At 44.5% G+C, this 20592-nt stretch overlaps 1 protein-coding gene across 1 annotated transcript in view; it reads right to left on the bottom strand.

Annotated features, from left to right (window-relative positions):
* Nucleotides 1-229: 229 nt before the first annotated feature.
* The window catches only part of LOC306832158 (RAC-beta serine/threonine-protein kinase-like), a 42344-nt gene continuing 21981 nt past the window's right edge, over nt 230-20592 (bottom strand). Inside the window, exons 8-13 of the mRNA XM_079356607.1 lie at nt 20426-20548; nt 7978-8106; nt 3876-4090; nt 3703-3790; nt 2421-2523; nt 230-2332 (exon numbers count right to left, since the gene is read on the bottom strand). Coding sequence (XP_079212733.1) covers nt 2253-2332; nt 2421-2523; nt 3703-3790; nt 3876-4090; nt 7978-8106; nt 20426-20548 — 738 coding nt within the window. The 3' untranslated portion in view covers nt 230-2252. The remainder of the gene's footprint in view (nt 2333-2420; nt 2524-3702; nt 3791-3875; nt 4091-7977; nt 8107-20425; nt 20549-20592) is intronic.

Here is a 20592-nt window from a genome sequence, read left to right as displayed (position 1 = left end):
ACTACTGGACATCTTCCAGAGCAGATGCCCTACAACCACCAAGCTCTGTGACTACCTTGAGGATGTCCAGGATGTGGCAACTGTTATAGAAAGAGCAGAGAGACTATGTTTTGATCCCAGATTGGCTGCTGGTAACATCTGCCTCATGCTTTTTAAGCATAAAGAAGGCACCCTATACAGTAGTTGCAGGATGAGAGAGTCAACAAAACACAAGGATTTATCAAGACAGTTCAAAATTAGACATTTATTGATCATTGTCTTTCATAATTACATTCATAGACAAATAGAAACAAATAGTTTGAAAATAATATTAAAGGTGAAAGTCAGTTAAACGAGTTTCCTTAATTTATGAATTTCGTGGGAGGTACAAGAAGTGGAGGGAAAAATAGGTTTATGACTAATACAATGACATGCACAAAAAATGGAAATTATTTTAAAACACTATAAGTGGTAGAAGGCTTTGTGACCAATAAAAAGTTGTGCAGGTTATCTGCACCAGCTTTTCATTTAAACAGTGACTCAACATTGCAGCACCAATACAATGCTGTGTTCAGTGCCTGTGCAGTATAACACTGAGTATTACAAATCTTAATGATGCACCCTCCTGTTTCCAATTTAATGTTGATCAGTGATAACTAATATAGATAAGAGAATCCAAAATAATGAAAGCGCATCCTTGAATGTCACAATTGCACTCAAAAACTATCTCAAGATAGACCACGTTCATCCATGCTCCTCCGTGGAAGATCTTTTAAACACCTCAGATACGAGTGAATGCAGCACATTTTGGATGTCCGGAGACAGCAAACAGAACAACAAAAAAGCAAAAGATGACAGACACACAAAAGCCAGGAAGAGTTTACATCTTATTAGAGGGTTGAATATATATTGAATATTTGATTCTGATTGGTCAATAACGGAATTCCAAGATCTTCTTTCTATAATTAACTAACTTGTATAGTCTCCAGCAGATAAAATATTTGAAGTTGAGTTTTTACTTATTAAGTCTACATTCTTAGATATGTTTTAAAAATGCCACAAAGTCTGAAATTAAAAAACCTTAAAGGCTCAATAAAGTTAAAACTCTAAATATATATGTTCCTGAAGAGCAATGGTTTCAGTTTGGTTCTAGGCAGGTTATTTTCCAATAGTAGTAGTGCCTATGCAACATCAAGTGTCAACTCTAACATCATTTAGTGGTTATTTACTTTGGGGATAAGATATATTTTCCATTTAACAAAAAAGTCTAAAAACAAGTACAATAAATTTGATTAGAAATATTATGAACTGAAAAATGTTGACCTTATCATCAACTATGATCACATAAGAGGTGAACATAATTATGACTTCGACTTAAAATGGATAGTGGTGCCAGCTTATATATTGGGCTATGGTGTTTTCTTCTACTCAAGGGAGAGTAAATATTTGTTAGAGATTTTTTTTAATTATAAGTCACTTGTGCATTAATGTAACTTGTTACATTGGAAACATGAGATTTTGTTTTAATGAAATTGAGTTTAAAAAAAGATCTCACTCTCAGACACCAAATACTGTATTTCACTTTGTCAATGCTACTGATCATGTGTCAACCCAATTCTGCCATTTTTGCTGATTTATACTCGGAATATAAAGGCACACACACCAAAGCTCATGCTGTCACTGACACACTGGCCTAAATGTAGACATACAGGTTGGATATCTTGCCACTATTTTCTAAAAGAACAAGAATATCGACATACATAGATAGCAAAATAAAAACAAAACACAAACATCATGCTTCTTCCTGCCTTAAACCTGTCATCCTTGGTAACAGCCAGTTTGTAGAATTGGAGAAGAGCACTTGGAACTATTGTGAACGGTTTCTCATAAGACATAAAAAGATGGTGTTTAAGATTATCTGTGGTTTACAGCCTTGAAAAAATCAGCGGAAGCTGTTTAAAGGCCACCAAAGGCGCTGTGGACTCCTGAAAAGATTATAGATTCTGTATATAAAAAGTTGTGCTGGCCAAAAAAAGCTATGAAAGGTACTCCAGTTTGATTCAGCCATTGTGGCCTCGCTTTGTGTAGTGTAGACAAATAAGGCTTTTCTAGAACAATATTGCCCAAAGTCCAGGCACTTAAATACATATGGGACTTAAACTTTGTCAAGGATGGAAGTAAAGGGCTTGTTATAGATGAAAGGGATTTGACCAAAGTGTTTCTTCCTTATTTATTTTAGTGTGTTGGTGTGGGTCAATGGGGCAGTGATCCTTTCACTCTCTTATGCTAGCAGAATAAGAGAACTGGGGGAAATGGGCTTGCTGGCCTGGGTCCTCACAGTCCAACCTATTATCTGTAAGAACAAGAAACCAAAACTCAGTGGTGCAAATACTCACAGTGCTTGTCCAGATTTAAAAGTCGAGCAGTCAGAGGATACTTACACTTGTCTGGAGGAGTAAGAGTAATAGTCTGGGCTGTGAACTCCTCATCAAAGTAACGGGTGTCCGTCTCCGATGTCACTTGCGGTCTGAAGAGTGGGGTGAGCTGACATGGGAAGGAAATAATGTTGATAAACTGGCTATATAACACATTAAACATAATTGATACATTCAGTTTAGAAAAAAGTTCATCATGCGACCAGAATTGTTTGTCTATAACCTTTGACCACTGGGCACACAGTAGTGCTACATACATAGTTAGTACATAGTAGTACTATTATGTTAGCACTAAAATGTAAAGGAAAGCAACCAACTTTTCACACATCAATCAATTCTTCAAATTGGAGCTTCTTGGGTGTGCTGCCATTGTGTGCATTCAAACACTCTTTTAAGAGCAAGAACTGAACTCTCATTGCATTTATAACATATCTAGAGATCAACCAAGTAAGATTTTCAAGAGTACAAATTACTGCCACCATCAGTTCACAAAAGGCAACAATAGCCCCGTTTCCACACAGCAGTCCGGTACAGTTTGGTTCAATTAAGCCCGATCCCGTTTGCGTTTCCACAGCCACCCATGCCCTATTTGGTAGGCGCAGTGACGTGTAAGCCGGATGACAATAGCCGCTATGTAAATAGCGTCATATGATACCAGCTAACAGCTAACCACTAACCATTAACTAATAAATTCAACAAAGGAGAAAAACGCTACACAAACCCAACGCTGGAAGACATCCAGCAGTTCATCCACTTTGTCATTGGCATGTGACTATTACAAGAATTCAGCTTTGTTTCAGAGAAGGCTTTGTGCCTCGAGGAGAAATACAGACGTAAACAATCAGCTGTGTATTACAGTCAACACGGCAAGTGATGATTCTTTCAACCAATCAACAGACTGCTGTGTTTAGCTCCACCTTTTCGGGTCGGCTCGATATTCTTGGCACCCCAACGGAAGGGTCCCAAAAAGCCGGACTGCTCGGTGGAAACGGGGCTAATGTGTGTTGGTAGATTTACGATCAGAAAAGCAAATAGGGCTAAATCGCATCACAGGACTTACATCTGCGTCCCATGCATTCTTGTTACAGATAATACCAACAAAAATAGGTGACAGGTGAATGAAACTGTTTTATTATTCTGTCACTCTTATTTCCAGTAGCACTGTTCACAAGTCCTACTGGATTTCTCAAGAGGTATGAATGTTATGAGCTGTGTAAGACAAAAGATGCAGCTAGTATTTAAGAAAAGTCAGGAATGATAAAATGTGATAGCCTCGTTGACGTCTTACCTTCTTCTGTACTACATCCTGCCAGTTGATGGTGAAGAAAAATTTGTGATTCATTACTTCTTTGGCATCGTTGGGACCTCCGCCTAACCTGTCAGTCATAACAAGATCTCATGAGCGTTCAGATGAAATAAATTTCCAAAGGCAACACACAAAAGATAAGTCCTCTCAGATACCTCTGCTTAGGGTCCTTCTTGAGGAGGCCAGCAAGTAGTGACTTGGCCTCGGGCAACAGGTTCCTGGGGAAGCGAATCTCCTCCATAAGGATGAGCTCAAACAATCGTTCATGATCCTGGTTGTAGAAAGGCAGACGGCCGCACATCATCTCATACATGACCACACCCAGACCCCACCAGTCCACAGACCGGCCGTAGTCATTATCTTCTAGGACCTGAGACACAGACATTTGCCTTACTAAAATTTCTGAACAATGTAGTACTGTTTCTGAATATCCAGCCCCTAAGTGCGTGCGTGCGTGTGTGTGAAACCTACATTCGTCTCAGTTTTGAAATATCACTTCCAGTTAGTTTGAAATGCAAAAGTTTGGAAAACTCATTTTCTTAATCATGAATTGTGAGTGGCTGTAGCTCAGTGGTAAAGTTGTCTCTCAACCAGAAGGTCAGGGTTTTGATCCCAAGGTCCTGCAGGTCACATCCATGTGTCCTTGGGCAAGACACTGAATCACAAATTGCTCCGTTTGTTTTGTCAGCAGTGTGAATGTGAACGCATGGATTAGTTATAATACTGATGAACTTGTTACATAGCAGCCTCTGCCATCAGTGTCAATTCATCGAGCAGTAAAAATAAAGACTAAGAGTTAATATTTTGTCTCAAATAATTAAGGAGAAGGATCCACTATCAGAAAATAAATATTCTTTTAAGTGTTAATTTAAAATAAACCAAGAGACTTTGACGGCATGTTAGTACAATAAAAGATAAGCAATTTCGAATACAATATGTACCCATTCATCCTTTTACACACATTAAGAGTGACTTACACGTTACAAAACGAGGTAAGTTTGAGTAAGGAGAGACACTTGATATGGTAGCATATCGGAAACAATAGAGGAAGCTGGGTTGCACAGTAGTATGAAAATCTGTCTTTCCCGTTGGTATCAAGAATGTCTTCCAAAATCCTAGTAGTTTTGGTCCTAGATTATTTACTAATCCTAAAAAAGTCATTGCTTTTTGAGACAGAACCAGTCTTCTCATGACTTGTAAACCAACAACCATTCCATAGATAAGGAAATGAAGCTATGATTTCCCTTATGTTTCCCTCAATCTATCCTTGCTTAATTAGTGTGAATGCTTCAAGCATTCACACTATTGTTATCCAGTTCTTTATTATTATTCCGCATATTCTTCTACTTCCGTACGTTTTTTGCTTCGCTTCTACTTTTGCACCTTTTGTGCTACTTTCACCGTTCAACTATCATACTGTTCAGCTTTTTCTGCTCTTTATGGCTATATCTTTTCACGTTTTTACTACTTTTACTTTTTAAGTTATTTCACTTTTTTCACATATTTTCACATTTTTTTTCCCCATTGAAATGAATGGGATTTTTTTCCACTTTTCCAACTTCTTCTCAGCCTTATAACTTTTGCTCTGTTCCACTTAGAGACTTCATTTTTACTTTAAAACGTTCACACGTTTTTCCACTACTTTTACTACATTTACATTGTTTTGCTATCTTTTATACTTTTTAAACTATACCTCCAAATGTTTGGTGATGTTTTTTACAGTTTTCTCCCTTTTTGAATGGGTGTCTATGTGGTGGGATGTTCAGAGCTAGAGTGCGTGACATCATCGCTTAGAGTGCGGCAGAGATGTGAGATTATTTCAAAATCTCCTGAACAAATTGCTCTAGCGACCACAATTTTCAGACCACATGACTAAATTTACCCTCAAAACGTAGGAAAACTTGTCCTCTCGCTCACATTAAAATTTCAGGACAAACGGAGCTACGGTTTGGACACAGTGAGCTTCAAAGCGGCAGGTGGTCCAAAAAACTCTCCATCTGCGATAATGTTAAGATCCACCGATTCATCTGGAAACTGATCTCTCTTGACAAAGTTTTCACATCGCTGTAGTTCCCACATTTCTTGGATCCCAGACATAAAAATTACATCAACGCGTTCAGCTACCTCTCCTCTTGCTCATAAAATCATCATTCAGCCGCGAACTCTTCATTTTACCCCTTAAAATGAGCACTGAATAGGGAGATTTTCTCAGTCGAAGCTGCCAGCTGAATGCAGTTGCTCTTGATTGCACTTACACACAAACACCCTCCCCTCCACACACGCACACACATGCATTGAACTTTATACTGTAAATGCTTTACTTCACGATTGTTGGCTGTGGCTCAGTTGGTAGAGTCGTCGCCCCTCAATCGGAAGGTTGAGGGTTCGATCCCTAGCTCCTGTGAGCAACATGTCTGATGTGTCCTGTTCTTGTACAGATACTTTCACTTTCTTCTACTTCCTTTTCTCCTTTTACTACTGTTTTTCTTCTTCCACTTTTCTTCAGCTATTTCCTCTTCTTCTATCTCTTGTTCTTCTGCTTTTACTTCTTTTTCTGCTTCCACTTCTTTTACTACATTTTCTTCTATCACTATTTCTTGTTCTTGTACAGATACTTTCACTTTCTTCTACTTCCTTTTCTCCTTTTACTACTGTTTTTCTTCTTCCACTTTTCTTCTGCTATTTCCTCTTCTTCCACTTTTCTTCTGCTATTTCCTCCTCTTCTACTTGTTCCACTTTTTCTTCATCTTCTGCTAATTTTCCTCTTTTTCTGCTGATTTATCTTCATTCAGCAGTGTTTCCGCAACATTTCAGCAGGAAGCATTCACACGCATTTTCCGCAGGGAAATGCAAATTTTCTAGTTTAATTTAAAGTTTATTGAACTAGACATAAAACATGGACAAAAAATGGACATAAAAATTACATTGGACAGACCAGATGCAATGACTTGAGTGTTTTAGCACATTCACAACACTTGTCCACAAGCAACTTTTGAAAGAATAAAACAATTTAACTAAAACGAAAGGAGAGAGAAGAAAATCACCAATAAAACTAAGACAAAACAAAAACAACAAACAAAGATTAGAACAACTAGCGAGCAATTTCTTTTAGTTCACTAACTAAAGAGCAGACAGTAACATGATTAAGCAGTCACCAGTTAAAAGTCATTCATGTGAACACTGTTGTTTAGATTTCAGCCATTGAGTCCTTTGTTAAAAGCCTCACTGTTGTTTTCTAATTTTAGGCTGGTGGGTTTCCACAGTTTGGCCCCCTTTACAGAAAGAGCTGACAGACTGAATGACGTTTTGCATCTTGGTACCAGACAATCACTACTAGTGGAGACTCGTGTGAGAGCTCTGACACCTGATGGCCAGTTTAGAGACCAGTGCTGGCACATGATTTAGACATTTAAATTTATTTTCAAGTACATAGTAGAAACACTGTATTCGAGTAGTAAAGAAGAATAGATCCTGAAAATTGACGGTACGGGGCGGTTATTTGACTTAGACTTCCTTTATTGTCATTCAAATTTGAACTTTGACAGTTTCGTTGCATTAGCTCGCTTTGTTAGTACAAAGTAGGATAAGTGTCAAGAGTGTTAGTATAAGGTGCAGAATGTTGTATTTACAAAATAAGGGGCAGATATAAATAGAGAGCTATGTGTGAAATTACTGTACAGATAAATATATTGCACCTTTATTGATGTATGTTATATTTTCTTTATAGTCCAGAGAGGTAATCTGGTTTTGGGGGTTGGAGGGGGAATTGAGGGGATTATTTTGTTGTGTTCAAGAGGTTGTTGTAATGCATGCCTTACCGAGGCGAACCGAACTGGATCGCTCAGCGGAAACGGGGGTTTAGTGTATGAATGAGTGTAATTGGGTATGTATGACCTGCAGTGTAAGTACACTGAGTAGTCAGAAGAAAAGCACTATAGAAGACGGAAGACAGTGGATGAATGGATGAAATCAAACAAAGCACTTAATTGGGTCACTAAACACACTTATGGGTTAATGGGTGGGGAAAATCTGCTTGTACTAGAGGAACTAAACTTTACCCTTGCTGAAACACAAGCCCTTACCTAGTACTGAAAAAAAAACCTTCAAGAATGAGAAAAATGCTGAATTCTGCAAAATACATTGTTGTTTTTAAAACATTTCTTTCACACTTTAATGTTTTGTCTGTGCCCAACTCAGCAGAATCATAAATTCATAGGTGTAGTTATTGCTGTTGTGCATTTTAATCCACTACCTTACCTCAGGTGCCAGATACTCAGGAGTTCCACAGAAGGTTTTCATGGTAGCATCAGGGGTAATACCCTCTTTACAAAGACCAAAATCTGTGATTTTGATATGGCCATCCTTGTCCAGCATCAAATTCTCAAGCTGAAAGACAAAAAATATCATACACATTAAATTTAAGATTAATTATCATGGATAAATAGACTGTTTCAGAGCATTTCATACGATTTTTTTTTACAAATGTAGATAATGTATCCTTTGATCATGAGATGGATATTGAATAGTCAGGTGTTCCTTAATCATTTATTTCAAGAGGGAAAACCAATTGAGAGCAGAACTCTCTTTTGCAATGGTGCAAAATACAAGACAATGTATAAAAAACAATCAAAACCCTTCAGAAAAAACAAGAGCATTCCTCAGACAACTTTTCACTCAATAAAAGTTTAAAGTGCTGCAGAGTTAAAAGATTGTCCAGTTTAAGGGGGCCTCAAGCTTATTCCATTATAGGGAGCATAATATGAGAAAGCAGTTTTATCTAGGTCTGTACTCATGAAAGGAGTATTGAGAACGATGCAATCATGACATGGAGTAAGGTATTCAATACCCCTAAAATGAATAAATGAGGATAAATAAAAAGCCAGTTTATTGAGGGTGGCTTTATAAATAAGGGAGAGACAATGATTTTCCCTTCTAGTGGAAAGGGATGTCCCTCCCACCTTGTAATAAAAAATAGAGTGAGGTGTCCTAAAACTGTCTTCTGATAAGCTTTTTACTCAATTTTTCAACATGAGTTTTAAAAGATAATTTATCATCTAACTACATACCCAGCTATCCACTTCTCACCTGTGCGCCGACGTGAGTGGCCGCACTTTCAGTAGCTCCGTCCCTGTCGTACCCGTCTGATATGTTATTCGTTTGTTGTGGCTCTGTGCCAACTTCTACTTTTATAGTTTTTATAGTACTATACCATAAAGTTTTTATAGTACACCTTCAGTGTATAACTTTATGTATCCTATGGATACTTTTTCGTGCCTTCGTGGAAATAGCAGCGGAAAACTTTCTTATTCAAGGGAGACGCTGCTCTCGCTCCGGTCAGCGGGACAAGCCGGCATCGTTCACGCGATACCAGAGGAGCTGAGGCGGCGGTATAGAGGCTGTAGAGCCGGGGCTCTGGTAAGGGCTAAGCTCGCGGCTAAGCGATGGAGGTACAAGCCCTCGGTTCCGGCGATAGTTATGGGGAACGTAAACTGTCTAACCAACAAGACAGACGAGCTGGCTGCTCTTGTGAGGAACAACCGGACATTTAGAGAGTGCAGTTTAATGTGCCTCACAGAAACCTGGCTGACACAAAACACCCCGGACGCTAACGTGGATCTACCAGGCTTCACTACAGTGAGAGCGGACAGAGACATGAAACGCAGCGGCAAACGGAAAGGAGGAGGACTTGCGCTGTTTATTAACAACAGATGGTGCCACCATGGACATGTTACTGTGAAGGAGGCAACGTGCAGCAAAGACATCGAGCTGCTGGCGGTGGGTCTCCGTCCTTACTACATGCCGAGGGAATTTTCTCACGCGATCGTGGTCTGTGTTTACATTCCTCCCCGGGCACACGCCGAAACTGCGTGTGACGTCATCCACGCGACCACCTCAAGATTACAAACGCTGCACCCGGATGCTTTCATTGCCATCTCAGGGGACTTTAACCATGTTACATTGAACTCCACACTACCGGAATTTCACCAGCGATTTCAAGGAGATCCTTAACAGGAAGAAAAGGGCATTCAAGGAGGGAGACCAGGCAGAGCTGAAGCGTGTGCAGGGGGAACTCAAGGTCAGACTCCGAGAAGCAAAGGAGGAGTACAGAAGGAAAGTAGAACAGAAGCTGCAGCAGAACAACATGAGGGAGGTCTGGGAGGGCATGAAAACCATCACAGGCTGCAAGAAGAAAAATAACAACGCAGAAGACGGGGACCCTGAGAGAGCAAACCAGCTCAACTTGTTTTTTAACAGGTTCGACAGCCCCGTCGCTGCAGCCAGTGCCTGTCCCCCCAGCACCCCTCCACACACCCCCTCCCCCCCTCTCACTCCCCCCCAACACCTCCACCAGAACAGACACAACCTCCAGAGACAATCCATCCCCCCTCCCCCCCACCATCACCAGAGACCAGGTGAGCAAGGAGCTGAAGAGACTCCGCCCCAGGAAGGCAGCCGGCCCAGACAAGGTGTGTCCCAGGATGCTAAAGGCCTGCTCTGCTGAGCTGGGGGAGCCACTTCAGCATATCTTCAACATGAGCCTGCGGCTCGGGAAGGTTCCTGTGCTCTGGAAGACCTCGTGCCTCACCCCTGTCCCCAAGAAGAAAAACCCCAGTGAGCCAGGCGACTTCAGACCAATCGCTCTGACATCCCACGTTATGAAGACCTTCGAACGGCTGCTGCTCCAACACCTCAGACCCCAGGTACAACACGCACAGGATCCCCTGCAGTTTGCATACCAGGCAAAGGTGGGCGTGGACGATGCTATCCTCTATCTTCTACACAGGGCTTACTCTCATCTGGACAAAGGGAGCAGCGTGATGAGAATCATGTTCTTTGATTTCTCAAGCGCTTTCGACACCATCCATCCCCTCCTACTGAGAGACAAGCTGACCGAGATGAGGGTGGACTCGCACCTGGTGAGGTGGATCACGGACTACCTCACAGAGAGACCACAGTACGTCAGACTGAAGGACTGCACATCTGAGACTGTGGTCAGTAGCACCGGAGCACCACAGGGGACCGTGCTCTCCCCTGTCCTGTTCACCCTGTACACCTCTGACTTCCAGTATAACTCTGAGCTCTGCCACATGCAGAAATACTCGGACGACACTGCGATAGTTGCTTGTGTCAGGGATGGACAGGAGGAGGAGTACAGGAGCCTGATCGAGGACTTTGTGACGTGGTGCAGTGACAACCATCTGCAGCTAAACACCTCCAAGACCAAGGAGATGGTGGTGGACTTCCGAAGGAACAAACCACATCTAGAACCTGTTTCCATCGGCGGGGTCGACGTGGAGGTGGTCAGGACCTACGGGTACCTGGGGCTGCAGCTGGATGACAAGCTGGACTGGTCGCCTAACATGGACACTACCTGCAGGAAGGGACAGAGTCGTCTGTACTTCCTGAGAAGGCTGGGGTCCTTCAACATCTGCAAAAAGCTGCTGCAGATGTTCTACCAGTCTGTGGTGTCCAGCGTCCTCTTCTACGCAGTGGTGTGCTGGGGAGGAAGCTGCAAGAAGAGGGACGCAGCACGCCTGGACAGACTGGTGAGGAGGGCCAGCTCTGTGGTGGGCACAGAGCTGGACTCACTGGTGACAGTGGTAGAGAGGAGGTCTCTGGACAAAATGCTCTCCATCATGGACAACACACACCACCCTCTGCACAGCACCTTCACCGGGCAGAGGAGCATGTTCAGCGACAGACTGCTGTCACAGCCGTGCTCCACGGACAGGCTCAAGAACTCTTTTGTCCCCCTGGCCATCAGATTGTACAACACTTCACTGTCACGGCAGGGAAGAAGCGCACGGTGAACCCTGAACTCTTTTTTTCTTTTCACTTTTTTCTCATTCCTCATCTGCACTGCTGACCTCAGAGTCAGCCCCCAGTTGGACACTTTAATACATATTGATAGTCACCTTACTGAGCACTGGTCACTCTAAAGATAATCACCCTAATCATGTCTGGTTTCATCCTACTGTTGTGTTTAGCTACATCTGTAAGGGTTGACATGATCACCCTAATTAGGTCAAGTTTCACTCTATTGTCTTCAACACTTAATGCTAATCTGCTCCTCAATAGTTGGGTACTTTAACGATAATCACCCAAATCACTCCTGGTTTCAGCTTATTGTCTAGGACACTTAATGCAAATCACTGCTCCTTTATGTTGCTGAGCCAATTTACATTCCTGCATTGACTGTTTAACGACTGTACTCACACCTCTGGCATAAGCTCAAACACCTCTGTACATGCACATGTAACTAGTTTCTAGAAGGTCAGCACTTTGTTTCTAAGGCTCTTTAACTGTTTACAGGTCTCTATAATATAATAATAATAATACATTTTATTTAATGGCGCCTTTCAAGCCACCCAAGGTCGCCTTACAGTGGATAAAAACAATACATTAGGTTAAAACCAAACATAAAAACAAACAAAAGACAGGTGTAGTGTGGAGTGAACAGTTACAGTGAGTATGCCAGTTTAAACAGGTGGGTTTTGAGTTGGGATTTAAAGGTGGAGATGGACTCTGACTGTCGTATGTGGGGGGGGAGGGAGTTCCAAAGTCTGGGTGCCGAGCAGCTGAAGGCTCGGGCACCCATGGTACTGAGACGTGGTGTGGGGATGACTAGCAGTCCAGCAGAGGTTGAGCGGAGGGTGCGTGGGGGGCTGTAGTGATGGAGGAGGTCGCAGAGGTAAGTGGGGGCTAGCTGGTGAAGAACTTTGTAAGTGAGGAGGAGGTTTTTGTAGTTGATGCGAAATTGTACAGGGAGCCAGTGAAGTTGAATGAGAATGGGGGTGATGTGATCAGATGATGTGGTGCGAGTAATGATCTGGGCGGCAGAGTTCTGGATGAGTTGCAGTCTGTTGATGAGTTTGGCGGGGAGTCCAGTGAGGAGGGCATTGCAATAGTCGATGCGGGAAGTGACAAATGAGTGAACTAGGATTTCGGTGCTGGACTGGGACAGTGATGGGCGGAGTCTAGAAATGTTACGGAGGTGGAAGAGGGCAGTCCGGGTGATGTTTCTAATGTGGGGAGCAAATGAGAGGGTGCTGTCCAGAATGACGCCGAGGCTTTTGACTTGGGGGGAGAAGGGTACAGGGAAACAGTCGATGATGATGGGTGGTACTGGGGTGTGTTGTGAGTTGGTGAGGGTGGGTTTGGAACCGATGAGCAGGGCCTCGGTTTTGTTGCCGTTGAGTTTTAGGAAGTTCCTGCTCATCCAGTTCCGAATGTCTTCCATGCAGGTGATGAGGGAGGTGGGAGGGGTGGTGGCAGTGGGTTTGGAGGAGATGTAGACCTGTGTGTCGTCGGCGTAACAGTGAAAGTGGATCCCATGATGGCGGAGGATTGTGCCCAGAGGGAGGAGGTAGATGATGAAGAGTAATGGACCCAAGACTGACCCCTGGGGAACACCCAGTGAAACACCCGAACACCCAGACTTGTGGTCCCTTATTTGCACAAATTGTTGGCGGTCAGTGAGGTATGATGTGAACCAGCGGAGTGCAGCACCAGTGATCCCAATGCCAGCCAGGCGGTCCAGGAGTAATGTGTGGGAAATAGTGTCGAATGCTGCGCTGAGGTCGAGGAGGATGAGTATGGTCAGAAGTCCGGAGTCAGCTGCACAGAGGAGGTCATTGGTGATTTTGACTAGGGCTGTTTCAGTGCTGTGTTTTGGACGGAAACCGGATTGGAAGGGTTCATGGAGGTTGTTTGTGTTGAGGTGGGACTGTAGTTGAGCGGCAACCACCCTTTCAAGTGTTTTGGAGATGAAGGGGAGGTTGGAGATGGGCCGGTAGAGGTTGAGGTCAGTTGGGTCAGCGCCGGGTTTTTTCAGGATGGGAGTGATAGCAGCTAGTTTGAGAGTGGGGGGTACAATGCCAGTGGTGAGGGAGGAGTTAATTATATTGGTGATCATCGGAGAGATGGATGGCAGACAGGCTTTGACGAGGGAAGTGGGAAGAGGATCAAGCTGGCAGGTGGTGGTTTTAGCTTTGCGGATGAGTTCAGAGATGGTGTGATCCGATACTGGGGTGAAGTCAGAGAGGCAGCTGATGAGAGGTTGGCCAGCAGTGATCATCCAAGTTGGATCATTTGAGGAAGGTGCAGGATGATGCCAGTTGTTGGTGAATGGTAGTGATTTTTGAGTTGAAGAAGTCCAGGAAAGCAGTGCACTGATCGGTGGATGTGTCTGGTGGGAGGATTTTAGGAGGCTGAATTAGGTGGCTGACCGTTGCAAAGAGGGCTCTGTTGCTGCCAGTACCAGTGTTGATGAGGTTGGAATAATATGAAGATTTGGCAGTAGTAAGCGCATTCTTATAGTGATGCAGGTGGTCCGAGTACATTTGGCTGTGAACGGTGAGTCCGGTTTTTTTGTACAGTCGCTCCTAGGGGATGCTAGGGGAGGGCTGGGGTAGGAGCTGATCAGGGTGGAGAGATTTGTCGTGTTGATATGATTGATGTTTCTGAAGGAGATGGTCCGTTGTTCTTTGACTTTGTGAAGTTGGGTGTGAATGTCAAAAAGTACAGCTTTGTGGTCAGTAATGGGGAAGTCCATGATGTCAAGGTTGGTGGGGGTGATGTCAGTGCAGCAGATTAAGTCCAGTATGTGGCCTTTGTTATGAGTTGGGAGCTTTACATGTTGTGTGATTCCGAGACAGTCCAGGAGTGATGTGAAGTCGTTAGCTAAGGTGTTGGACGGATTGTCAATGTGTATGTTGAAATCGCCGAGGAGGATTACAGTGGGGGACATGGCACAAACAGATGTTAGTAGTGATGCAAATTCATTGAGGAACACGGTGGAGGGTTTTGGTGGCCTGTAGATGGTGACAATGATGGTGGGTTTTGGGCCTGTGATTTTTGCAGCTAAACATTCAAAGGAGGAATGGTGGGGGATAGTGACAGCAGTGACTTTGATGTTGTCGCGGTGAAGGAGAGCGAGACCTCCCCCCCTCCCTGTGGCACGGGGTTTACTGATAAAGGAGAAGCCCGGTGGAACAGCCTCATTTAGCTGGGAAAAGTCGTTTGGCTGTTGCCAAGTCTCAGTGAGGCATAAAATGTCCAGTTTACGGTCAGCAATAAAGTCAGCGATCAGCAGAGCCTTGTTACTAAGGGATCTAATGTTCAGCAGACAGAGTTTCAGACAGGTGAGTGGTGTGTATGTGGTTGCTTTGAGCAGAGAAGACAGTAGGTTGTGATTGACAGGACGGGTAGTGCGGCGGGGGGGGCGGGGCTCAGTAGACCAAAAGGAGCAGATGTTTGTGTTGCTGTTGTGTTGATTGTACTGAAAGTTCCGTTGAGAGCCTTTGTGGATGTGTCGTTTGAGAATGTAGTGGTGTTGTGCAGTCTGTGGCGGAGCGGCCCTGGAGAAGGTCCGTAGATGTAACATCTCTGTTACTGTCGATAGGGCAATGGAGGGTGGGTGGTGAACTGATTTGACCCTTTTTTCGGTTCTGACTGGGATGATATGTGGAATAGAGTCAGGAGCATGAAGGGGCGTGGCTGTTCCGGCATACAGACAGTCAGGCACTTGGGGCTGTGTGCACGGCGTGCTGTATGTTAGCAGCGAGCATTCGTGCACCTAGTTTGTTCGGATGTAGCCCGTCTCTTTTAAAATAAGACCATCTGTTCCAAAAAAGATTGAAGTTGTCGATGAAGCCCACAGCGTGTCCTCTACAGACTGACTGGAGCCAGCTGTGAAGGCTGAGAAGTCTGCTGAATTGGCCGGTGCCGCGACCGACTGTGGGGATGGGACCTGAGATGAAGATGGACTTTCCACAGCACTTAAGGAGCTCTAAACATTTATCAAAGTCAGCTTTGGTTACCTCGGACTGAGAGCGGGTTGTGTCGTTTGAGCCAACGTGCACTATGACTCTTTTAATTGAGGACGGGAGTGAGGGCAGTAAATCCTGGAGTTTTTCTATAATGTCAGTGACAGTGGCTCCAGGAAAGCAGCGGGTGGTGGCATTAAAAAAGTGCACTGACCTAATTATTGAGTCACCGATGATTAGAGTTGATGGCGGAAAAAGTGGCAGAGGGATAGTTGGCTGTGTTGTGGGGGGAGAAAAGGCGGCATGATGGGCCTTCGAGGTGCGGGTGGTACTCACTGGCAGATGGGCGGTCAAGTCTGTGTGGTGTTGTTGCGCTGGGGCACCTATCTTACCAGCAGTAAGGGGCACTTTAGAGCTTGGATAGAAAGGAGATTCAGAGCTTCTTCTCATCACAGCCTCCTTCAGCAATTGGCGGCGGTGAGAGAAAGAAGATTTGACTGTTGGAGCAGGTGAAGGCAGTGGTGCACGCTCGTCCAAGGGAGGAAAATCCTGCATGCTCAGGATGTTGAAGCGGTTGGCAAGTGGTAAAGCCGGGTGAGGGGAAAGGGGCGACGGAGGCTTGGCACAGTGTTTAGCTCTACTAGCTATGGACCAACGATCCCGCGGACGCGGTGTAGAGCTCATGGGGCTCACAACTTCAGCTATCCCATTGCTTGGTGACGTCTCTGTGGATCTCTCACAGGGAGCAGGCCCGGCTCTCGATTTTGGCTTCGCTCCCATGAAAAGCCACGGATCCTCTGGTACAGCTGACCTGGTCTTAAGCTCAGGCTCAGGAACGTCAGCAATCGTGGAGCCTGACCATGGCACAGTGTGGTCGTTGGTTGCTTCAGGATGGGCACGGAGGGGAAGGCCTGTGGAATCCTGACAGCTGTGGCCAGAGGAGCTCAGGACTGCGAGGCGCTTTGCCTGGGATGTGGCGACGGTGGAAAATCCTAAAATGAGCTGATCTTTTTCCCTGAGCTCGGCTTTCATTGAGGCAATGCTGGTCTTCAGTTTCGAAATGGTAAGGCAGCAGGATACACACTCCGATTCACCATGAGCCATAGTGCAGGTTACAAACTGTAAGATTAAGAAAAAGTGTAGGCAGACAGACCTGCTGCTGCTGGCTGGATGCTAGTAGGCCAGGCAGGTGGTTGAAAGCTGGCTGCTAGCAGGCCAGGCAGGTGGCTGGGGGCTGGATGCTAGTGGGCCAGGCGGGTGGCTGGAAGCTGGATGCTAGGAAGCCAGGCAGGTGGCTGGAGGCTGGATGCTAGCAGGCCAGGTAGGTAGCTGGATGCTAGTAGGCCTGGCAAGTGGCTGGAAGCTGGCTGCTAGTAGGCCAGGCGGGTGGCTGGAAGCTGGCTGCTAGCAGGCCGGGCAGGTGGCTGGAGGCTGGCTGCTAGCAGGCCGGGCAGGTGGCTGGAGGGTGGATGCCAACCGGCCGGGCAGGTGGCTGGAGACTAGATGCCTGTAGGCCAGGCAGGTGGGTGGAGGCTGGATGCTAGTAGGCCAGGCGGGTGGCTGGAGGCTGGATGCTAGCAGGCCAGGCGGGTGGCTGGTGGCTGGATGCTAGCAGGCCAGGCAGGTGGTTGGAGGCTGGCTGCTAGCAGGCCAGGCCGGTGGCTGGAGGCTGGCTGCTAGTAGGCCAGGCTGGAGGCTGGCTGCTAGCAGGCCAGGCAGGTGACTGGAGACTGGATGCTGGTAGATGAGGCATGTGGCTGGAGACTGGATGCTAATAGGTGAGGCAGGTGGCCGGAGGCTAGATGCTAGTAGGCCGAGCAGGTGACTGGAAGCTAGATGCTAGTAGGCATGTTTTTCTCTCCTCACAGGTTATGTACATTATGCTATATAAGTTTTAAGTCTAATTGCTAATGCTAACTGCACAGGTCTAACATATAATTATGTTTACTCTTAGTCACATAGGGGCTGCTAAATCTTGTTTGGGGGATTATTGTATACAGAGGGGAGGGGGGACAGCGGGTGTGTATTGTAACTAATGTCTTGTGTCCTGCCTGTCTGTATACTGCTACTGGATGCCTTGAATTTCCCTCGGGATCAATAAAGTATCTATCTATCTATCTATCCATCTATCTATTGCCAAAAGTATCCGCTCACCTGCCTTGACTCATCTAAATTTGAGTGACATCCCATTCTTAAGGGGCTTAATATGACCTTGGTCCACCCTTTGCAGCTATAACAGTTTTGACTCTTCTGGGAAGACTGTCCACAAGCTTTTGGAGAGTGTTAATGGGAAGTAACCGAGTACTTTTGGCAATATAGTGTATATAGCCTGGAACCTTTTAAATTTGAGCTCCAGCTATTGTTCTTTTAGAAAAATGTAAAGAATTTTTCAGCTGGGATCTGGTGAAGTTCATGTTGTTTGTTTTTATCTGGATTTAATACACGTTTACATCCAGATAGTCAGTTGTACAGCAAAAAAAAAAAAAATTTATTGATAGTCATACAATTTGATCTGGACTTAGGGCAGTCATTTCTTATTTGAAGGGAGGGAGACTACTCTCTCTGCACTGCTTTGGTAGATGGACAAAGGGTCAATACCCACAATGCTCCAAGATGGCAAAGATGGCTTGCAAATACCAGAAACATCTGTACACTAAACATTTGTACTTTTATTACCACTTTGTTTCATTTCAATACAGAGACGGGCTCTGAACAAAATCAACCCCAACAAAGCCACAAGCCCAGATGAAGTACCAGGATGGGTCCAGTAACACTGCACAGGACAGAACCTTTTCAACAGCTCCCTGATACAGGCCACTGTCCTAACTTGCATCAAGTCAGCCATAATGACACCTGTATAGGGACGTAACGATTTACTCAACTCACGATATGATACGATTCACGATACTGGGTTCATGATATGATTCTTTCACGATTTAAAAAATAAATTAAAAAAGTCAGACAGAAGGACATTACAACAATCTAGCCTAGATGCACAAAAGCATGAATGAGGACCTCAGAGTCCTTAAATGACAACATTTGTCTAATCTTGAATATGTTTCTGAGATGGAAAAATATGTAACTCAAACGAAAGAGTCTGATCGAAAAAGCCACCAGGATTTTTCACAGTCTCTGTGATTGATAGCACAATCATTGAGAGACAAAGGAAAGTGATCAAAATGATGACCTAGTTTTGCTGGACCAATAACCATCATTTCTGTCTTAGCAGAATTAAGCAACAAGAAATGTTTTGATAACCAGCTCTTAACAGCTGCAAGACAGGTCTCAAGATTATCTGTATTACACTCACTACCTACACATGAGGGCATGTACAGCTGCATGTCTTCAGCACAACAATGAAAAGAAATCCCAAAAGAACTCAAAATCTGACACAATAGGGATAGGAAAAGTGAAAAAAAACTATGGACCAGTACAGTCCCCTGGAAAACCCAGTGCTTGACAGCACAGGACTCAGAGAGAATATCATCGTAGAAAACACAGTGAAATCTTACTGACAGGTATGAGCTTAACCACTCGAGAACTTGTCCATGAGATTCCAAAGAAATTCTCAAGTCTATCCAATAGTATGCAGTGCTCCACCATATCAAAAGCAGCACTAAGATCCAGCAGCAATAAAGTACTTGTTGAGACTGAATCCAAAGACAGTTGCAAGTCATTCACCACTTTTGTAAGTGCTGTTTCAGTGGAATGATTTACCTGAAAAGCAGACTGAAATGGCTCAAATAGCGTATCAAGAACATCCCACCGTCCTTTGACCATCACCAATTTGTCTACAGGGCAAACACGTCAACTGTGGACACAGCGTCATTGGCTCCCAACACTGCCCTGACACACCTAGATCAGTAGAACAGCTATGTGCTGAGCCCCTTACTGGTCTCTCTGTACACTTAACTGCAAACTCTCACACAAGACAGCCTCCTTCATCAAGTTTGCAGATGACACCATTGTGGTTGGCAGAATCGGCATCAACAATGTGTCATCCTACAGTGCAGAGGTCGAGAACCTGGTGAGCTGGAGCCAAGACATCAACCTGATCCCCAACGCAGCAAAGACAAAGGAGATGATCCTTGTCTTCAGGAGGCTGAAGCCAAACATCCACTGCCCCATCAACATTGACGGTGAGAGAGTGGCGGTCATGCAGAGCCTCGAGTACCTCTGTGTCACATCAGCCGTGAGGCAGCTTGGTCCATTAACATCAAAGCGATGGCAAAGAAAGGACTCCTGATTCTCCACTTCCTGAGGTGCCTGAAGAAAGCATGACTTCCACAACAGCTGCTGCAACAACCATCAACTGTGATACCACACACCCCGGACACACCATGTTCACCCCCCTGCCCTCAGGGAAGCGCTACATGGTGATCCACGCGCACACAACCAGACCCCGGAACAGCTTTTACCAAAGAGCTGCCTCACTTATGGACACACAAAGGCAACACCCCACCCCCCGCTGACTCTATGCACCATAGAAGCTCCATCTCCCCTCCACATCAGCCAAGTTGCTCCCACTGCTTGGGATTAATTACTTCTGAAGGTCACTTTACATCGTCTGCCATCAGTTTGTGAATGGGTAGGTGTGACATCAGGTGTAATGTCTACTCAGGTGCCTCGAGTAGTCAGAAGACTAGAAAAGGACCACATAAGCTCAACCTTTTACAATATTGCTAACCAGCCACTGAACTTGAATGAATAAAATAATTAAATAAAATGAATTAAATAAAAACTACTTTATTATTATTACATTGAGTTTATTAAAATATTATAAACTGTGTTCAACTGTTGGGCTTTTCTTTATTTAGCCTATATTCATTTACTGACACTATCTTATCAATAATTTGTGACATCACCTTTGCTGATGTTTTGATATAAACTGTAGCATACTTATTATGCTATGAGCTATTGATTAAACAAGTAATTACCTTCAAATCACGATAAACAACGTCGCGTGAATGGAGATACTCAAGCGCTGACACAATCTCAGCACCGTAGAAGCGTGCCCGGTCTTCTGTGAATACTCGTTCACGCGACAAGTGGAAGAAGAGCTTGAAAAGGAGAACAGATTAAATGTAACACTTGGTTACTGGAG

Source organism: Symphodus melops, assembly GCF_947650265.1.
Source record: "Symphodus melops genome assembly, chromosome: 11".
Taxonomy (NCBI): Eukaryota; Metazoa; Chordata; class Actinopteri; order Labriformes; family Labridae; genus Symphodus; species Symphodus melops.
Note: the sequence above shows the minus strand (reverse complement) of the source record. Positions and strands in the feature narration are given on the sequence as shown.